This window comes from Stegostoma tigrinum, chromosome 16 (genome assembly GCF_030684315.1).
Source record: "Stegostoma tigrinum isolate sSteTig4 chromosome 16, sSteTig4.hap1, whole genome shotgun sequence".
Classification (NCBI taxonomy): Eukaryota; Metazoa; Chordata; class Chondrichthyes; order Orectolobiformes; family Stegostomatidae; genus Stegostoma; species Stegostoma tigrinum.
The window spans coordinates 65773086-65790889 of NC_081369.1; the positions used below are offsets into that span (position 1 = coordinate 65773086).

The following is a 17804-nucleotide window of genomic DNA, read 5'->3' on the forward strand; positions in this document are numbered from 1 at the left end:
GGAATTATATCACTGCTCCTTCACTGTCGCTGGGTCAAAATCCTGGAATTCCCTCCCTGATGACATTGTGTGTCAACCCATGGCACGCAGACACAGCAGTTCAAGAAGGCAGCTGGCCATCACCTTCTCACAGGCAACTACAGCTGGGCAATAAATGCTGGGCCCATCCAGCAAATCCCACACTCCAGGAATGAACAAAAAAAACAGATGTGTTAGAAACACTGTTATCCCAAAAACCACTTAATTGCTTAACATCAGTCCCAGTATAAATTTATATTTTGTTTACGCTGACCGCTTTAATGTTCTTTGCTAGACAATCATTTCACTGCTCATTTATTCATTGCTCCCCACCCCCAGCCTTGTGGATTTCTCTTGTGTTTGTTAACTGTCCCTATGGGGAGCAGTATCCTCTGGTTAACTTTAACAAATCTTTTTGCAATCTTGAAACTTCAATTGTTTCATCGCCACAACTCATTCCAAAGAAAACAGTCCCAAGTTCCTGTTTATCTGTAAAATATAGACTTGTATCGTGCTAAATTAACTTTTCTCTAACTTTACACTGGGCCTCTAAGGTAAAAATGCAGGTTTAGTGATTCCATAACAAAGAAAGGACATGAGTTCAAATCCCAACAAAGCAGTTCAACACAAAATCCAGAAATTAAAAATCTGATATTAACAAGTGTGACTGCTGAGATGTTGAATTTTCATGAAAACCCAGTTGTTCCTCGAAGGAGGAAGGTTTATCATCCTTCCCCATTCTGGGCCCATACATGACTCCATTCCCACATGACTGACTCATGACAGCTCTGAGAGTGGCCGAGCAAACAGTCTGTTGTTTTAATCAGTTTTTACATGCCTTATTTCACAAGGTGACCCAAAGGGTAATTACCATCAGGAAATTCTCGTATCCTGAGAATGAGAAATGTTTGAAAAAGCACACAGAAGGTGCCAGGACGTGCAGGTATCTGGATATCAGATACAAATAGAATTTGCTTTTGACATGAGACCTTTCTAACGATTTAAAAAAACACACAGGGAGTGCTGGGCCCTTGCTGTGTCAAAGCCAAAGATAAGCCTTTGAGGGCTGCCCGTTTCCAGTGGCTAAATGACACACAGAGGCAAAGAGAGCTTTCCCTTCATAAGATCATAAGATGCAGGAGCAGAAGTAGGCCATTCCATCCATTCAATCTGTTTCACATTCAATGAGATTGAGACTAGTCAAGTACTCTTCAACTCCACTCTCCTACCTTTTTCCCATTGTCCTTGATTCCTTTACTGATTAAAAATCAGTCTATCTCAGCTTTGAATATACTTAATGATCTACCCTTGACAGCCTTTCGCAGTAAAGAATTCTATAGATTCACTATCACAGACCTCTGAGAGAAGAAATTCCTCCTCACCAGTGTCTTAAATGGTTTACCCTTTGTTAAAGACTATCCACTTTGGTTCTAGACTCTTCCACAAAGGGAAGCAATATTTCCACATCTATTCTGTCAAGTCCCTTAAGGATCTTTTGTTTCAAGAGGGTCACCTCTCATAAACACCAATGATTACAGGCCAAGCCTACACAACCTCTCCTCATAAGACAGTCCCTCCAAACCCAGGATCAGCCAAGTGAATCTTCTCTGGACTGTCTCCAATGCCAGTTCATCTTTCCTTAGATAAGGGGCCCAAAACTGTTCATGGTTTTCCAACTGTGGTCTGACTAGTACCATGTGTAGTTTTAGCAAACACTCCCTACATTTATACTTCATTCCCTTTGAAATAAAGGCCAGCATTCCTTTTGCCCTCCCTGTCACCTGCTGAACTTCAGTGCTAGCTTTTTATGATTCTTAGACAAAGACTCCCAAATCTCTCTGCTCCTTGACTTTCTGTAGCCTTTTTCCATTTAAATAATGTCCAGCTCCTCCTCTTCTTCCTGTCAAAGTGCATAACCTCCCCCCCCCCCCCCCCTCCATTATATTTCACCTGCTGAATTTTTGCCCACTTGATGGAGTTGTGGCTGGCAATGAGGAGGTCTTAGAGGAGAGTGGAGAAAGAGCTAGTGGAGAGATATTTGGGGAGGGGACAGGGGTGATGGAGAGGATGGAATGGTGGTAAGGAGGTATGTTACATTGGGACCAAAGACAAAGCTATTTCTGATCACTAATATTAAACATTGTCAATTCAGCTCCTGGGCTTTGGTGATAGAAGTTGTGCCCTGTTCCAGCCTGTTTGCAAGCAGATCTGTCAGTGAGCCTGTATTTGGGTGAGCCTCTCACTTCAGATTCAGAAGGCTCATGTCCCCCTTGAAGCTGTAATCCAAACTTACATTACATGACAGTTCTGAGGGAGCGGCGTGCTGTCTGTACTTCAGCTAACACCTTAAATGGCTCCTCAGATGGCTATGAAAGATTATCCAAGTTAGAGTAGGGCAGTTGTTTGTCCAGATCCTCACCAATGCATGTCTCTCGACAAACCTCACAACAGCCATTACCTGGTTATTTTCAATTTGCTGTCTGTAGGAGTTTGCTGTGAACACATTGATATGCTTCCTAAATCACAACATTGTTCCACCCTGAGAGTTACTTCTTTACTGGAAAGTGCTTTGAGATGTCTACGGTAGAAAACATGATATAAATCCAGGTCTTTCCATTTAAGGTCCTTCTGTTGCTGCGCTGTTAGTGTTTCTGGTGTTCATGTTAGCGTGCGTATTTGTGGGGAGCAGGGTATAAATGGAAATGTTTGTGTATTTGGGAAGGGTGAGGGCAGGATTGGTTGCTGTGAGATCATGTGTCATAGGGCAGAGGGGGAGATCCTAGGGTGGTGTTGGGAGGAGGAGTTTGCATGACTGGAAAGCTGGGTATCTATTGTGACAAATCAGTGATGATTTATATTTTGGTTATTGAAAACATTTTCAGTCCATTTGACTTTCATTTCCTGTTTGTCTCTGGAGAAAAGGCTATCAGTGTGTGATATCAGCCCCGCCTCTGGACACTCCTGTGTTTCATCTTCATTTTCAATCTCTCCCTGTGATCTCTGACACATGATTGATGAATGATTCAGGATTTTTTTTTCCCATAAGGCTGCAATCTGAGTTCTCACAAACTGTTTGCAGCTTTAAGTTCAAGTCAGTCAGAACAGCCCAAATGTGGGACCTGTTTCAACTTGCACTCGAGATTGGAGAATAAGATCTCGGATGACGTTGCAGAGGGATGCTGCACTGCTACAGACGGTGTGTCTCAAATGTGACGTTCAGCTTGGGCCTATTCTGCTGTCTCACATCCTATGAATGAATAAAAACAAATTTAAAAATCAAAAGATTGTATCTGGGCAGAATTACCCTGAACACACACAGATAGCACTGCCTGGTTGGGTACACAGTGTGCCCAAAAATACTTGAGTCATATGCACCAGTTAACTTCCCCTGTTTTTCCAAAGCTGCAAATATCTCCTTGTACCTTCTCCTCCTTTTTCAAAGTGGTGTCCAGTATTCTCATTTCCAGTCTATAGTCTAAATAAAAGATGCCTGTCGCAAAAGCAAGATGCCACACGTACACAAGACCAACAGCTTTTTGGCGATGGTACTTGTGAGTGGACAGTTGGTCAGCAGAGTTGGCAAATTCCCTGCTCCCCACTTTCTACAGAAATTGCATCATTGTGTGTACAGGCTAATGGGGTGTACTAGTTGAATAATCTGGATCTGGACTGCAGTTGTCTATCAAAGACACTTGCTGCAGGATGCATGGGGCTGGAACCCTGGTGAGGAGAACCAGACTTGGCTACATCCGCACTGTCGAGTATCATTTAATGTTCACTGACTGGGCTCATTGCCAACTAAACCATGGCTGACTCGATTCTAGTGCGAAACATTCTCAAATCCTTCCACGATTTTACTGTGTCTGTGTCACTGTGGCTGACTATGTTGCTTCTGAGTTAGACAGCTGTGAGTTGTCTCTGGACATCAGAGCACAGAATTCCAGAGGATTGATACACCAGTACAGTGCTCAGTGAGTGCGACACTGCTGCAGGTGCAGTCTTTTCAAGAAAATGTTAAATTGGGAACCTGTCTGACCACTTTGGGAGATATAAATCGTAATATTTCACAAAGGATAGGGTATTTATCTCTCTGTCTGGTGATGAAGATATCCATAAAGGATGTAGATGATAATCTGGGTTTGGGGGTAGGGGCAGGGGGAGGGGGTAGTGGTGAGTGAACTTATGGATGGCACAAAGATTGGCCAAGGAAGAAGTGGTTAGGTTACAACAGGGTGTAAATGGGAAAAAGGTCAAATGGACAAATCATTGGGAGGTCCAAACTAAAGGTGTTTCTGAATGATGCAATGATGCAATTTCTGTAGAAAGTGGGGAGCAGGGAATTTGCCAACTCTGCTGACCAACTGTCCACTCACAAGTACCATCGCCAAAAAGCTGTTGGTCTTGTGTACGTGTGGCATCTTGCTTTTGCGACAGGCATCTTTTAGAAACCGCCCCCGCTCCATCTCCCTCCTCCGCCCCCGCCCCCACTCTCTCTCTCTCTCTCTCTCTCTCTCTCTTCCTCTACCCCACCCCCCCATCTCTCTCCCCCTTTCTCTGTTTCTTTCTTTTTCTCCTTTACAGTCTTCCTTAAGTCATGCTAGTTTCTCTGACTGACTTTATGTTAGCCTGCCCGAACTCTGTGGTTCGCATTGAATTATGTTTGGGCATAGCACATTGAGATGTTTTACAATGTGAAAGGCGTTGTGTTAAGGTAACCTGTCTTGAGCCAGCCTGTATGATCTGTACACAGTGTGGATGATGTTGCTGACCATGAGGTGGCAGTGTTGTGCTGCTGGATGGGTTGCAGTGCCTTTCTCTGTGAGCATTCAGTGCTTGCATCCTTGGACAGGTACCTTTGTTCTTACTGAAGGCTACCTTCAAACTGTCGTCCAGCTCACCACCACCCTCCCCTTCCCTAGGAATAAGTGGCTATCACTGACGGTGAAGCACTGATGTATGGCTGGCTCAGTGTTATGTCCTGCCCCGAAGCAATCACTGTGCTAGTGACTCCACAGTTGGCCTGTGAGCTCCTTGTATCTCCTCTCTGGACACACACTAACTGTGTATGTTATTGAGCAGAGGAGTGGGCTATGTGTTGTCTCCAGCTCGGCACCATCCTGTCACCCCACCCTTGGTGCCCTGGCTCCTGCTTGCCTCTTAGAACATAGAACACTACAACACGGTACAGGCCCTTTGGCCCTCGATGTTGTGCCGACCTGTGAATTTGAAGCCCATCCAACCTACACTATTTCATTATTATCCATATGTTTATCCAATGACCATTTAAATGCCCTTAAACTTGTTGTAGGCAGGGCATTCCATGCCGTTACTACTCTCTGAGTAAAGAACCTACCTCCGACATCTGTCCTATATCTATCACCCCTCAATTTGAAGCTATGTCCCCTCGTGCTAGCCATCACCATCAGAGGGAAAAGGCTCTCACTGTCCACCCTATCTAATCCTCTGATCATCTTGTATGTCTCTATTAGGTCACCTCTTAACTTCCTTCTCTCTAATGAAAACAGCCTCAAGTTCCTCAGCCTTTCCTCGTAAGAGTTTCCCTCCATACCAGGCAACATCCTGGTAAATCTCCAGTGCACCCTTCCCAATGCTTCCACATCCTTCCTATAATGCGGTGACCAGAACTGTAAGCAATTGTTTTCCTGTCTCCACTCCTGACTGAGTTATTGACTGAACCTTTTGACTGTTTTCAAAGCTGTAGGTTTTCTAGCAGGAAGAGGGTTAATTGTGAATCTGGTGGTTGCAGGTTACTCAAATCAATGTGCACTCTGGTTAAGCAACATTCCAATCTCCATGATCACCAGCAGGAATCTAGGAGAGAGACAGAACACCTTCCCTTAGTGATTGGCCTGATAACAAGGGTTTGGGCTGACACTGTGGCAGTTACTTAGAATAGATTCTCCCCATCTTGTTGTGGAGGGAAATGCTCTCCTGGGTGAGGTAGAGAGGAGGAAACATTTGGGGCCCTTGATCATATTCCTCCATTAATTTGGAGACTAGCTGGACTAGTATATTAACCCATGACCCTTAATATCCTTAAGCCAAATCTGTGCATCTTGGTTTTGAATTTTATAAATTAACTCCCAGAATCAACATCTTTCTGGAGAGGGAATTCCAGATTTCAAGTACCCTCAGTGTGAGAAAGTGCTTCCTGACACTGCCACTGAGCTCCTGGCTCTGACTTTAAAACCCTGTCCCTTTGTTCTACAATTAACGCATGCACTGTCATACCCACGTATGCACCCTCAATCTGAGGAAGTAGCCCATTATGGAACAGGAGGAAGAGTAGGCCATTCAGCCCCTCGAACCTGCTCAGCTGTTCTGTGTGGTCCTGTTGCATGTCGAGTTAGCTTCACAACTGGAGTGATCTGACATTGTGACAGTCACTTCTTAATGTTATCCCATGCACTTCAATCGAACAAATTTCAGTATTTCAGGTCAGGCCGTAGCCATAGAGAGAGAGCAGCTTACGTCGGCTCTGATGAAGAGTCATCTAGACTCAAAACGTTAGCTTACTCTCTCTCCATGGTTGCTGCCGGACCTGCTGTGATTTCCAGCACTTTTTGTTTTCGGTACAGATTCCAGCATCTGCAGTAATATGCTCCAATACTTTGCTTCTTTCAATGAGTTTGATGAGCCGAGCCTGTGTTGGAAGACTGAAACAGCAGACGTTGGTGATGGTGTTGCTGTGCAGTGTTTGAGGGAAGGAAAATGGTGTCTTTTGGTGAACGAAGATATCTCGATTTGGTTGAGGGGGAGGGAGACATGGGACATGAAACCAAGTCTGTTCCCTTAAGCGGATGTGAAAGTTTTTCAGTCACTGTTTGTAGTATCGTAAAGAGTCAGTAATGAGAAGGCATAGACTTCAACGTCCCTGTGGAAAGTCACTGCAAGTTTAGATCTGGAACATGCTGCCTGCAAGGACAATGGAAACCAATTGAATAATAACTTTCAAAGGGGAACTGGATAAAGACTTAGGAAGGAGAAGCCTACAGAGTCACAGGGAAAACCAGCCCAGCCACAACGAGTGGAATCTCCTGTGCTGTGTCATTCTTACGACAGTGAAGTTCTCAACCAACATGACTAAGACATTATCTGGTTAATGTCTCTTTCCTGTGTGGGAGCTTGCTGCGCAAGTAACTACAGGGTTTCTATATTCGAACAGTAATTTTTCGTTAAAAATACTTTCACTAGAAAGTCCTTTGGGATATTATGAGGTGATTAAAAGACACTTTATAAATGCTTTTAAATGCAAGCAGCCTGACTGCTCAGTGGTTGCAAATCCCTGCTGCTGACAGTCTGTATCTACCTTCTCAGTTAGAGCCTAGAGTTCCCATTCAGTACTTGGCAGATGGAAGCCCTGCTTGTGGGTTTCCAGCTCACAGCGGGGATTTTTGGAGAAGTGCAGTGTTGGCTTTGTGTGTGCCAGGCAGACAGAGAGACTGTCCTGGGACCTCCCATCCCTTCAAGTTCCACAAATGTCAAATGGGTGATTGAGAGATGCAATTACATCATTTAAAAGGCATCTGGATGGGTATGTGAACAGGAACGTTTGGAGGGATATGGGACAAATGCTAGCAAGTGGGACTAGGTCAGATTGGCGTGTTTGCTCAGCATGGATGAGTTGGACCTGACTGTATAACTCTATAAGTGCTTGTAAATATTCACATAAAAATATAAAGCCATTTGCACTGGGGTGCTCCAAAAATTGAGACTAGCTCTCAGAAACATTTAAAGGTGAATGGATCTGCTTAAATGTTGGTGATTCAGGCTTGGGAACAGAATGATGACGTGTGCAGCAGTTTGGAATGAAAGGTCAATGTAGGTAATTCCGTCCTTTTCTACAAAGGACTGAGATTGGCAGCAGTCCACGTTTGTTCAATGTGTGTTTTACAGCTGAGTCACAATGTGCCTTGACACTGTATGGAGAGTTCTTCCACAAACTTTAAGTCTTTGATGTATTCTAACTCTGACCTACTTCCAGTCTGTATCAAGGTGTGATCAGATGCAGCATGTTGTATCAAATTGAGGCACACTATATTTACAAGACGACAGTGACCTCTTGCCCTGCCATCTCACACTATCAAATCATATGTATGTTGGCTCCAGGCCGACAACTTGATTTTAAAATTTCCCACCTTGTTTCCAGACAAGCTCCGAATATTGTCCCTCACTGTCTTTGTGACTCCTTCCGGTTCTACAGCCTTCAGATTGCTGCACTCCCTTTCTGGCCTTTTACACATTTCCAGTTTGCATCAGGTCATCCTTGGTAGCTGTCTCTTCAAAGGCCCTCGGCTTTGGAATTCCTTTCCTAAACCGTTCTACCTCTTTGACTTCTTTTGAGGTGTTCCCTAAAACCTTCCTCTTCAACCAAGCTTGTCCCCACACTTCTTACAGCTCGTCTTTCAGAGTTTGCTGAATGATTGTTCTTGTGGAGAACGCTTATTTGATGTTAAAGGTAAATTTTGGTTGATGACATTTAACTGTTTGAGGCACTTCTTCGATCTTGTTGAGGCCTTCACATTCACGAATTGATCGGAGCCCCTGATCAAAGAAAATAACCATGAATGTTGTCACCTCGTACTGTATGAGAACAGGAGATAACACAATGCAAGACGAACAACTGTTTGGCTCCTCTAGCCTATTCTGTTGTTCAATAGGACAATGGCAGATCTGATCTCAACTTCACTTTCCTACTGTTGTCCCATAGCTCTTGACCTCCCTTTTAGATCAAACATCTGTTGGTCTCACCTTTGAATGTATTCACTGAACCAACCTACACTGCTGTTTGTAGGAGAGAATTCCAAATAATAATAACCCTTTGCGAAAAGATTCACCACAACATGGTCTTAACTGGGACACACACAGGGGCCTACCTGTCAAACCCCAGTCACAATTTTTAATGTTTGAATGAGATCACCTCCCATTCTTTGAAGCCCCAGTGAACATAGGTCCAACACAGATCATAGAATCCCTACAGTGTGGCAACATGCCCTTTGAACCAACAAGTTCACACCGACCCGCAGAGAATCCCACCCAGACCCCGACCCCTATAACCCACCTAATCTACATATCCCTGAATACTGTGGGCAATTTAGCTTGGCCAATCCACCTAGCCTGCACATCTTTTGGACTGCGGGAGCACCTGGAGACACGCAGACATGGAGAATGTGCAAACTCCCCACAGACAGATCACCTGAGGCGGGAATCGAACCCGGGTCCTGGCGCTCTGAGGCAGCAGTGCTAACCACTGAGCCACCGTGTCGGCACAAGACAATCCCCTTTGTTGCAAGAATTGACTGAATCACTCAGACTCAGCTTTACGTCTTGAAAACGGGCCCTTAATCAGAAATATAAACTGAAAGTGCTGGAGAAACTCAGCAGGTCTGACAGCATCTGTGCAGATAGAAGCAGAGTGCATGAGTCTCATCAGACATGACACTTGTTCAAAACTTTGGAACATTTTTTGGAATTATACAGGTCTTGATAGGTCTCACGTAAAGTACTGTGTACGGTGCTGGTCTCCTTTTTGTGATAACAAACAATATAGAGGATGAGAAGTCCAGAACCCGGAGGCATCGCCCAGAGTCAGACCTTTCAGGAGTGAAATTAGAAAAGATTTCAAACAAAAGAGCGGAGAAGTTTGTAATTAGTGCTGGTTCAATAGTTAGTTTAAAAAAAATTCATAGATTTATATTCTCCAAACATGTGAAGATGATTTGGGAAAGGTGAGTTATGTTAGGGACTCGTCACTGTCTCACTGAGAGTTGAAATGGTCTCCTCTTTGCTCCTGTGCTCATGTAATGTCCTCCTTCCTTTCTGAACCTCTGTCTTTCTCTCAAGTGTGTTTCCATCCTCCCTCCCTACCTGGGTGCTCCTTCCTATCCCTTATATTTGTGAGATTAGGTTCCAGAACTGGCATTGACTTGTTGACGCTGCTGCTGATGATGATATGAGCTGGATGTGTATCCTGAGTTTCAGCCCATGTCGTCTGTTTAATCAGGTATTGCTGTGATTTTTCTCCCTGGCTTCACAGGACATGCCAATCTGAATTTGAATCATTTTTACGCAGACTATGTCTTCTAGCCTGCCCCAGCAAGACTCAGTGCCTTCAGCGAAGGAGGAGAGCAGTTGCAGGGAAAAATTGGCACCAGCTCATTTCAGTAATAGATGACAATCTAATAAAGGAGTTGGGTGTAACACCTGGGCATTTACAGCAACAGTCAGACATGATCGATACTGTCCTGGGAATGTTCGATGGGGATAGTGTAGAGGGAGCTTTACTGTGTATTTAACCTCATCCTGTCCCTGTACCAATGTGTTTGATGGGTGTGGAGGGCAGGTTAGAGCAAGCTTTACTCTGTACCTAACCCTGTGCTGTCCCTGTCCTTGGAGTGTTTGATGGAAGCTTCACTCCATTGTAACCTTGTGCTGTACCTAACCTAACTTAAACGTTCCTTTGAATACAGCTCCTGCTGAGAAACTGTGACTATGTTTTACTAATGCACTGTTTTTATATTTTCAGCCTGTTTGATATGGGTGGTGAATATTATTGCTATGGTTCTGACATCACCTGCTCATTTCCAGCCAATGGAAGGTTCACTACTGACCAGCGCGATATCTACCAGGCTGTTCTGAAAGCATCACGGGCAGTGATGAGTGCTGTCCGACCAGGTACGGTAACCTGTTCCTCCCATCTCATTAACACACCTGCCTGAGAGCACATACAAACTGCATTTGTATAGCATCTTTAACACGATTGAACATCCAAATGTCCTTTCTAAGACTGAGCTACGTTAATAAATTTGAGCTCGTGACTGATAGGTTGGCTTAAGAGCTAGGTTTCATAGCATATCTGGAAGTTTGCCCATTTAGAAGGAATTCTGTGGCTTTAGCCTTAGGCAGCTGAAGGTGTGGCTGCTGCAACTGGAATCTGCCGTCAAGGGGGTAAAGCTAGATATCTAGATAGAAATTGCCCCATTGGGTGGACACAGCGTGGGTTCATGAAAGATGGGTCATGCTTGACTAATTTGCTGGAATTCTATGAAGACATTACAAGCATGATGGACAATGGGGAACTTGTGGATGTGGTGTATCTGGATTTCCAAAAGGCATTCGACAAGGTGCTACACAAAAGGCTGCTGCATAAGGCAAAAGTGAATGGTGTTATGGTGTAATGTATTAGCATGGATCAAGGATTGGTTGACTAACAAAAAGCAGAGTGAGGATAAATGCGTGTATTTCTGGTTGGTGAACAGTGACAAGTGGTGTGCTTCAGGGATCCGTGTTGGGACTGCAATTGTTTATAACTTACATAGATGACTTGGAGATGGGGACCATGTGTAGTGTGTCAAAGTTTGCGGATGATACTAAAATGAGTGGTAGAGCAAAGTGTGCAGAGGACTCTGAATATTTTCAGAGGGATATAGATACATTAAGTAAATGGGCAAAGGTCTGGAAGATGGAGCACAGTGTTGATAAACGTGAAGTCATCCATTTTGTTCGGAATAACATTAAAAGGGACATTTGTATAAACGGTAAGAAATGGCAGCATGTTGCTGTGCAGAGGGACCTGGGTGTCTTTGTGCATGAATCACAGAAGGGTGGTTTGTAGGTACCACAGGTAATTATGAAGGCAGATGGAATTTTTTCCTTCATTGCGGGAGGTTATGTGTTTAAAAGCAGGGTAGTTATGTTGTAGCTGTATAGGGGGCTGGTGACGCCACACCTGGAGTACTGTGTGCAGTTTTGGTCTCCTTACTTGAGGAAGGATATACTGGCACTGGAGGGGATGCAACTGAGGTTTCACTAGGTTGATTCCAGAGAGCATTGGTTTTTGAGGAGTGCTGAATAGAGTGGCATTATATTCATTGGAACTTAGAAGAATGAGGGGTATCCTATAGAACTGTAAAACATGATGAAGGGAAAAGATAAGATAGAAACAGGGAGGTTGTTTCCACTGGTGGGTGACACTAGAACGTGAGGGGCATTGCCTCAAAATTAGGTGCAGATTTTGAACTGAATTGAGGAGGAACTTGTTCATCCAAAAGGTTGTGAATTTCTGAATCTCCCTGTCCAGTGAAGCATTTGAGGCTTCCTCATTGGATGTTTTTAAAGCTAAGATCGATAATTTTTTGAATAGTAAAGGAATTAGAGTTGTGGTGAGAGGGTGGAAAGTGGAACTGAGGCCATGAAAAGGTCAGTCATGGTCTTGCCGAATAGCAGAGCGGATTCGATGGGCCAGATGGCCTACTCCTGCTCCTGGTCCTTATGTTCTATGCCAGTGTTAGTAAGCTAATAATCAGCAGGAATGGGTAGAGAGAGGATACCTCTGTGTCTGGTATGTGGGGTTCATGTTAGAGAATTGCTGGGATTGGATGTGGAGGATCTCCAAGATGGGGATTTATCCAGTTGGATCCAGAGTCTACAAGCTCCCTGGCCAGTGAAGCAGTTGAGGCTACCTCATTGAATATTTCTAAGGCAAAGATAGTGTTTTTTTTTTAAAACAGTGAATGAATGAAGGGTTGTGGTGAGTGGGCCAGTAAGTGGAGCTGAAAAGAGCAGCCACGATCTTATTGACTGGCAAAGAAGGCTCTAGGGGACAGAGGCCTACTTCTCCTAATTCATATGTTCTGATGTAAACGACAGGAATCCATTGGCTTCCCAGTCACCTGCCTGTCATTGCCTCCCAAGTGGGTGGCAGCGTGTGAGCTCCTCACCATTCTCACAAACATGAGAAAGCCCAGGACCGTAACCCCACATTGGGCTTTTCAACCATAGACAGTCTCACCTGAGCCTTAACCAAGGGGCAGTTCATCACCCTCAATCGTATTTCCCTATTAGAGACTGGGAGAGCTTGAATCAACTAATCTCCAGCCAAGAAGACGAAATCGGTGGGTTTTATTATAACATGTCAGTATGAATTCTAGAAGCACATTTGCAGACTCAAGATTAAGGGTTTTATCGCAATGTGATTGGCTACAAAAGCAAATTCAAGAGGAACTTTGCAAATGATTTGCAGGAAATACTCGAAGGAGTAACAATCACAAGTTAAGGGCAAAGATCAAGGAAGTAGAATCATTTGCATAGCTCAATCAGAGAGCTGACAAGGACACAATGCACTGAATGGCTGCCTCCAGAGCTGTACCATTCTCAGGACTTTCATTAAAGTAATAATTTATGCTCCAGACCCAGTGTTTTATTTTCAGGCTCGTTTCAGTGTTAAGATGTAAATGTGAATGAGGTGTTGATTTGTCTCTGTGTGCACACTATAAAATATGCCCTGGTTAAGAGTTCACCAGTTCCAAACGAAGGGCTCTCTAATGTCTTGAGGACTGTTGTCCAGAGAAATGTTCTGCCTCTTAGTTTGTAGTGTAGCCTGTTGAATCAGTATGGGGTTATTACCCCATGCCTCGGGGTAACTGCTGTTCAAAGTGACTTCTGTTGCAGTAGAGTCCTGTGGAGTAGATTAAACTCAACCAGCACCTGCCGTTGTGCATCTGATCTGTTCATCTGCTGGGGTTATGCAGGGGTGGAGGTAAGGGACAGTGATTAGCTCAGAATAACGTCATTGCTGTCCTTGAACCTTAAGTGCTTTTGTCAGGACAACCACCTGAGCCCCTTGGCAGTCCACAAGAATTCAGGCCTTCAGAGCCCTCTTGGACCTGGCCCAAGGTTTGATATTAGACTGTGGGCAAACGTAGCCCCTTCCCTCGCTGCCACGTTAGAGATTTATACAGCTGTGGTGTACATCAGTAAACCTCACATTGAACAAGCTCAGAGCTTCCATCATATTTAATTTCGTTGTCCTTGCTTTAAATTGAACCTTTAACTAGTCACCTGGTATCTGCTATTAACCGTGTCAGTCTAATGCAGGCCGCAGCCTGTCTCTCCACCACCACCACCCCCCCCCCCCCCCCCCCCCCCCCCGCCCAACCCCTGCCAAGTTGTTATTCTCCCGTGTTTCTTATCCACAGGAAGTTGTTGTCAGTTAATGTGCAAGTTCTGAAAGATATTCAGTCCACAGAAGGGTTAATCTGTGCTGCTTCATGTCAGTGATGGGTTACAATGATAGAACAGTTGCTTTGAATTTCTTTTAAACTGTGGTTCACTGCTTTTCCCCTGATTTACTTTGAGTATCCTCCCTTGTTGTGAATCTGATTGCACATCATCAAATCCAGAGGTCACATTTGCACGGTCTTCTCAATTTGAATATCTAAACTCCAATCAAAGGGCTGGAATATGGAGAGATAGCATGCAATACAATCAGACTGTCATTTTGGATTTATTCAGACCTATTTAAATGTGGTTTGACATTTTGCTGCTAACAGTTTGCAAACTAAATATGTGTGTATTTATTAAAGGGGGGAGTCTCTCCATGTTTGGCCCTGGGCTTGGCTACAGTTTTCTGGAGTCTTTAACAAATTTTCTTTGGGAAACAGTTTGCAAGATTGAGCACGGTAGACTTTTGTTGGGAAAAGATGCCAGCAATAAAACATTAATTAAGATACTGCCTTTAACACAACTAATAAATTCAATTATATAAATAATCTGGAAGTGAAAGCTATTCTCAGAAAAACCCACCTGGTTCAGTAATGTCCTTTAGGGAAGGAAATCTGCCATCCTTACTTGGTCTGGTCTACATGTGACTCCAGACCCACAGCAATGTAGTTGCTTCTTAACTAATCTCTGAAATGGCCCAGCAAGACACTAACTCCAGGACCATTTACAGGGGGTGGTGGGATCTGGGGTAGCAGTAAATGCTATTCCAGCTGGTAAAGCCCAATGCAAGGATTTAAAAAAAAATTATTAACAGAAATGAAGCCAATACAGTGAGTTGTTGGATCAGCTGATCAAAAGCTTAATCAAAAAGGTGGGTTTTACTGAGCATCACAAAGGCAGAAAGGGAAGGCGGAGAAGTGTAGGGAGAAAATTCCCAAATTCAGGACAAGGCAGGTGAAGACAGGTTTGTCATTGGTGGAATGATAAAAACAGGGCAAGTTCAAGATTAGAACTACAGAGACAGAGGTGAGACCACGCGTGTTTAAACGCAAGGGCGAACATTTTGAAATTGCGGTGGAGCTTGATCAGAAACCAGAGCAGGTCAGTGAGTAACAGGATGATCAGTGAGTGAACAGACTTGGTGAGAGTTTTGGAAGGCCTCAAGCTTCAGGATGGTGGAATGTGGGAAATCAGCCAGGCATACAATTGGAGGGGTGAAGTCTAGAGTGACAGAGGCTTCACTGAGGGCCTCAGAAGCAGATGGGTTGAGTCAAATATGAATTTAGGTAGAGCATATATAAGGTCAGCAACTTGACCCAGGACCAAATGTGACACCAAGGTCTCTCTCAAACTGGCTTAGAATCAGATAGATGCCGTGGAGAGGGATGAGGTGGGTATTTGTGTTTGGAGGAGGGTCTTAAGACAGTGGCTTTGATCTTCCCAGTATTTAATGAGAAGATTTCTGCCTCATCACTGGACATTTGCAAAGCAGTCGAGTAATTTAGAAGCAGTGGACGCATCGAGTGGTACCGGTAGAGCTGTGCATCAGCTACAGAGGAAGACTGTTTCCAGGGAATGATGCTAAGGAGTATCACATGGAAATAAATGGGAAAGTGGAAAGTTCCAATGCTCAGTGATACCAGAGGTTACAGGAACTGGAAGAGAAGCCATTGCGAGTGATTCGCTGATTATAGTGAGATAGTTAACAAAAGATGGTGGGTGCCTAGCAAGCAGTCCATGTCAAGGAATGGAAATTGGGAATCTTTATTCTGGAACACCTTTGCTGAAGGGGTCCATACCGTTTGGAGGTGGGCTATACCATATGAAACAACTGAGTGAGGTGTGGGTTGTTGTTTTCGGGGTCAGTGTCTGTGGCCCTGACTGTTGTGGGGCTACGTACCGATGTGTAAGCGTTGCAATCGATTTCCTCAGCCAGAAACTCCAACACGTGACAGTCAGTATTTAGAGTCTTCTTGTCTTTGGCATGCCACTGGTCAACAGGCTCCAGTTACAACACTAGACAGCAAGTCCTTGGCTATACAACTATCTTCCATTTGGTCTGGGTAATTGAAGCTGTTGCCATCCGATGAATGCTAGTACTTCCATGAGGACCTTCACAACCCATCTGGATTGAAAATGAAGACAAATGCCAACCTGTCCTGATTAGAATACTTGTCTGCCCTGAAGCCATGACCTCTTCTAAGGCAGGAAAATGTTTGACTGTCCGAATGCCTTCCTCCTGTTCCTGTGAATCCATGATCCAAGTAAAGGTAATACCATGTGCTCTGGTAAACTTCCAAAAGGGAAACTGGATCCTGCCACTGCTAGTAGTTTTAGACGTCAAGCAGTGGTTTAATACACTAACCCTTGTGGTCAAAAGGGAACCTTGTGGGTGATAATGGGAACTGCAGATGCTGGAGAATCCAAGGTAACAAAGTGTGAAGCTGGATGATCACAGCAGGCCCAGCAGCATCTCAGGAGCACAAAAGCTGACGTTTCGGGCGTAGACCCTTCATCAGAGAGGAGTGAAGGGTGTAGGCCCGAAACGTCAGCTTTTGTGCTCTAAGATGCTGCTTGGCCTGCTGTGTTCATCCAGCTCCACACTTTGTTATCAGGGAACCTTGTGGGCCCTGCTTACTGCCTCACCATGTGTGGGTTTCCCCATCTATTTCCTAATATGCTGCAGAGAGATATTGTAGGGAAAGAAGCTCTGGGACATGTGAAGGAGTGCTTTGATCTTTTGGAAGAATTGTCGAACTGACTGCTGAGGAGGAGTTGACAGCTCTGGATGCATTAGCAGCATGCAAGTTGTCAATTCAATTTTTGCCTATCTGAAGTTCCAAACTGAGCTCACTGACACCTCAAGCTATAATACTGAGGTATATCAGAACTTGTCAGTGACAAACTTGGCCAATTATTGCAGAGCTTGGACTGGAACAGAAGTTCTCTGTTTGAGAAACACTTTATACGATACTGTGCTACATGTGAGTAATACTGCTGTGGGTCACACTAGTGAAACCTGACACTAAGGTAGTGCGTAAAGAAAGTGTTCTATTGTCTGTACAGTTCATTGAAGTAGTAACCTACCTGTAGGGTGTGTCCTCACTCACTCACCAACGATTCTACAGAGAGAGAGGCCCACCATTCTCTATCTCCTCCACCTGGACTGTCTGCAGCTGTTAAAGGTTGACTGCTCTTTCTCGTCAAAGATTGATGCAGCACCTTTCATGGCCTGAGGACATTCTAAAACACTTTACAGTGAAGCGCTTTTAAAGTTTTTAAATATGGTTGTAATCTGCGACATCCAATTGCCACTTTGGTAACAGCAAGATCCCAAACCAATGATGAGACCAAAGAACGTAGAATAGTACAGAAGCTTCGGCCCACGATGTTGTGCTGAACTTTTACCCTAATCCTAAGGTCTATCTAACCTCCACCCCTATGTTATACTGTCATCCATGTGCCTGTCTAATAGCCACTTAAATGCTCCTAATGAGGCCGACTCCACTACCCTCTCCGGCAATGCATTCCACGCCCTGACCACTGAGTAAAGAACCTACCTCTGATGTCTCTCCTGTATCTACCTCCATTTACCTTTAAACTATACCCCCTCGTAATAGCTACCTCCACCCTAGGAAAAAGTCTTTGGCTGTCCACTGTGTCTATACCTCTGATCATTTTGTACACCTTTATCAAGTCACCTCTCATCCTTCTTCATTCTAAACAGAAAAGCCCTAGCTCTCCCAACGTTTCCTCGTAAGACT

The 17804-nt window shown here is 44.3% G+C and overlaps 1 protein-coding gene across 1 annotated transcript in view; it reads left to right on the forward strand.

Annotated features, from left to right (window-relative positions):
• The window catches only part of pepd (peptidase D), a 168567-nt gene that overhangs the window by 127550 nt on the left and 23213 nt on the right, over nucleotides 1–17804 (forward strand). Inside the window, exon 12 of the mRNA XM_059651802.1 lies at nucleotides 10565–10713. Within this exon, the coding sequence (XP_059507785.1) occupies nucleotides 10565–10713 (149 nt within the window). The remainder of the gene's footprint in view (nucleotides 1–10564; nucleotides 10714–17804) is intronic.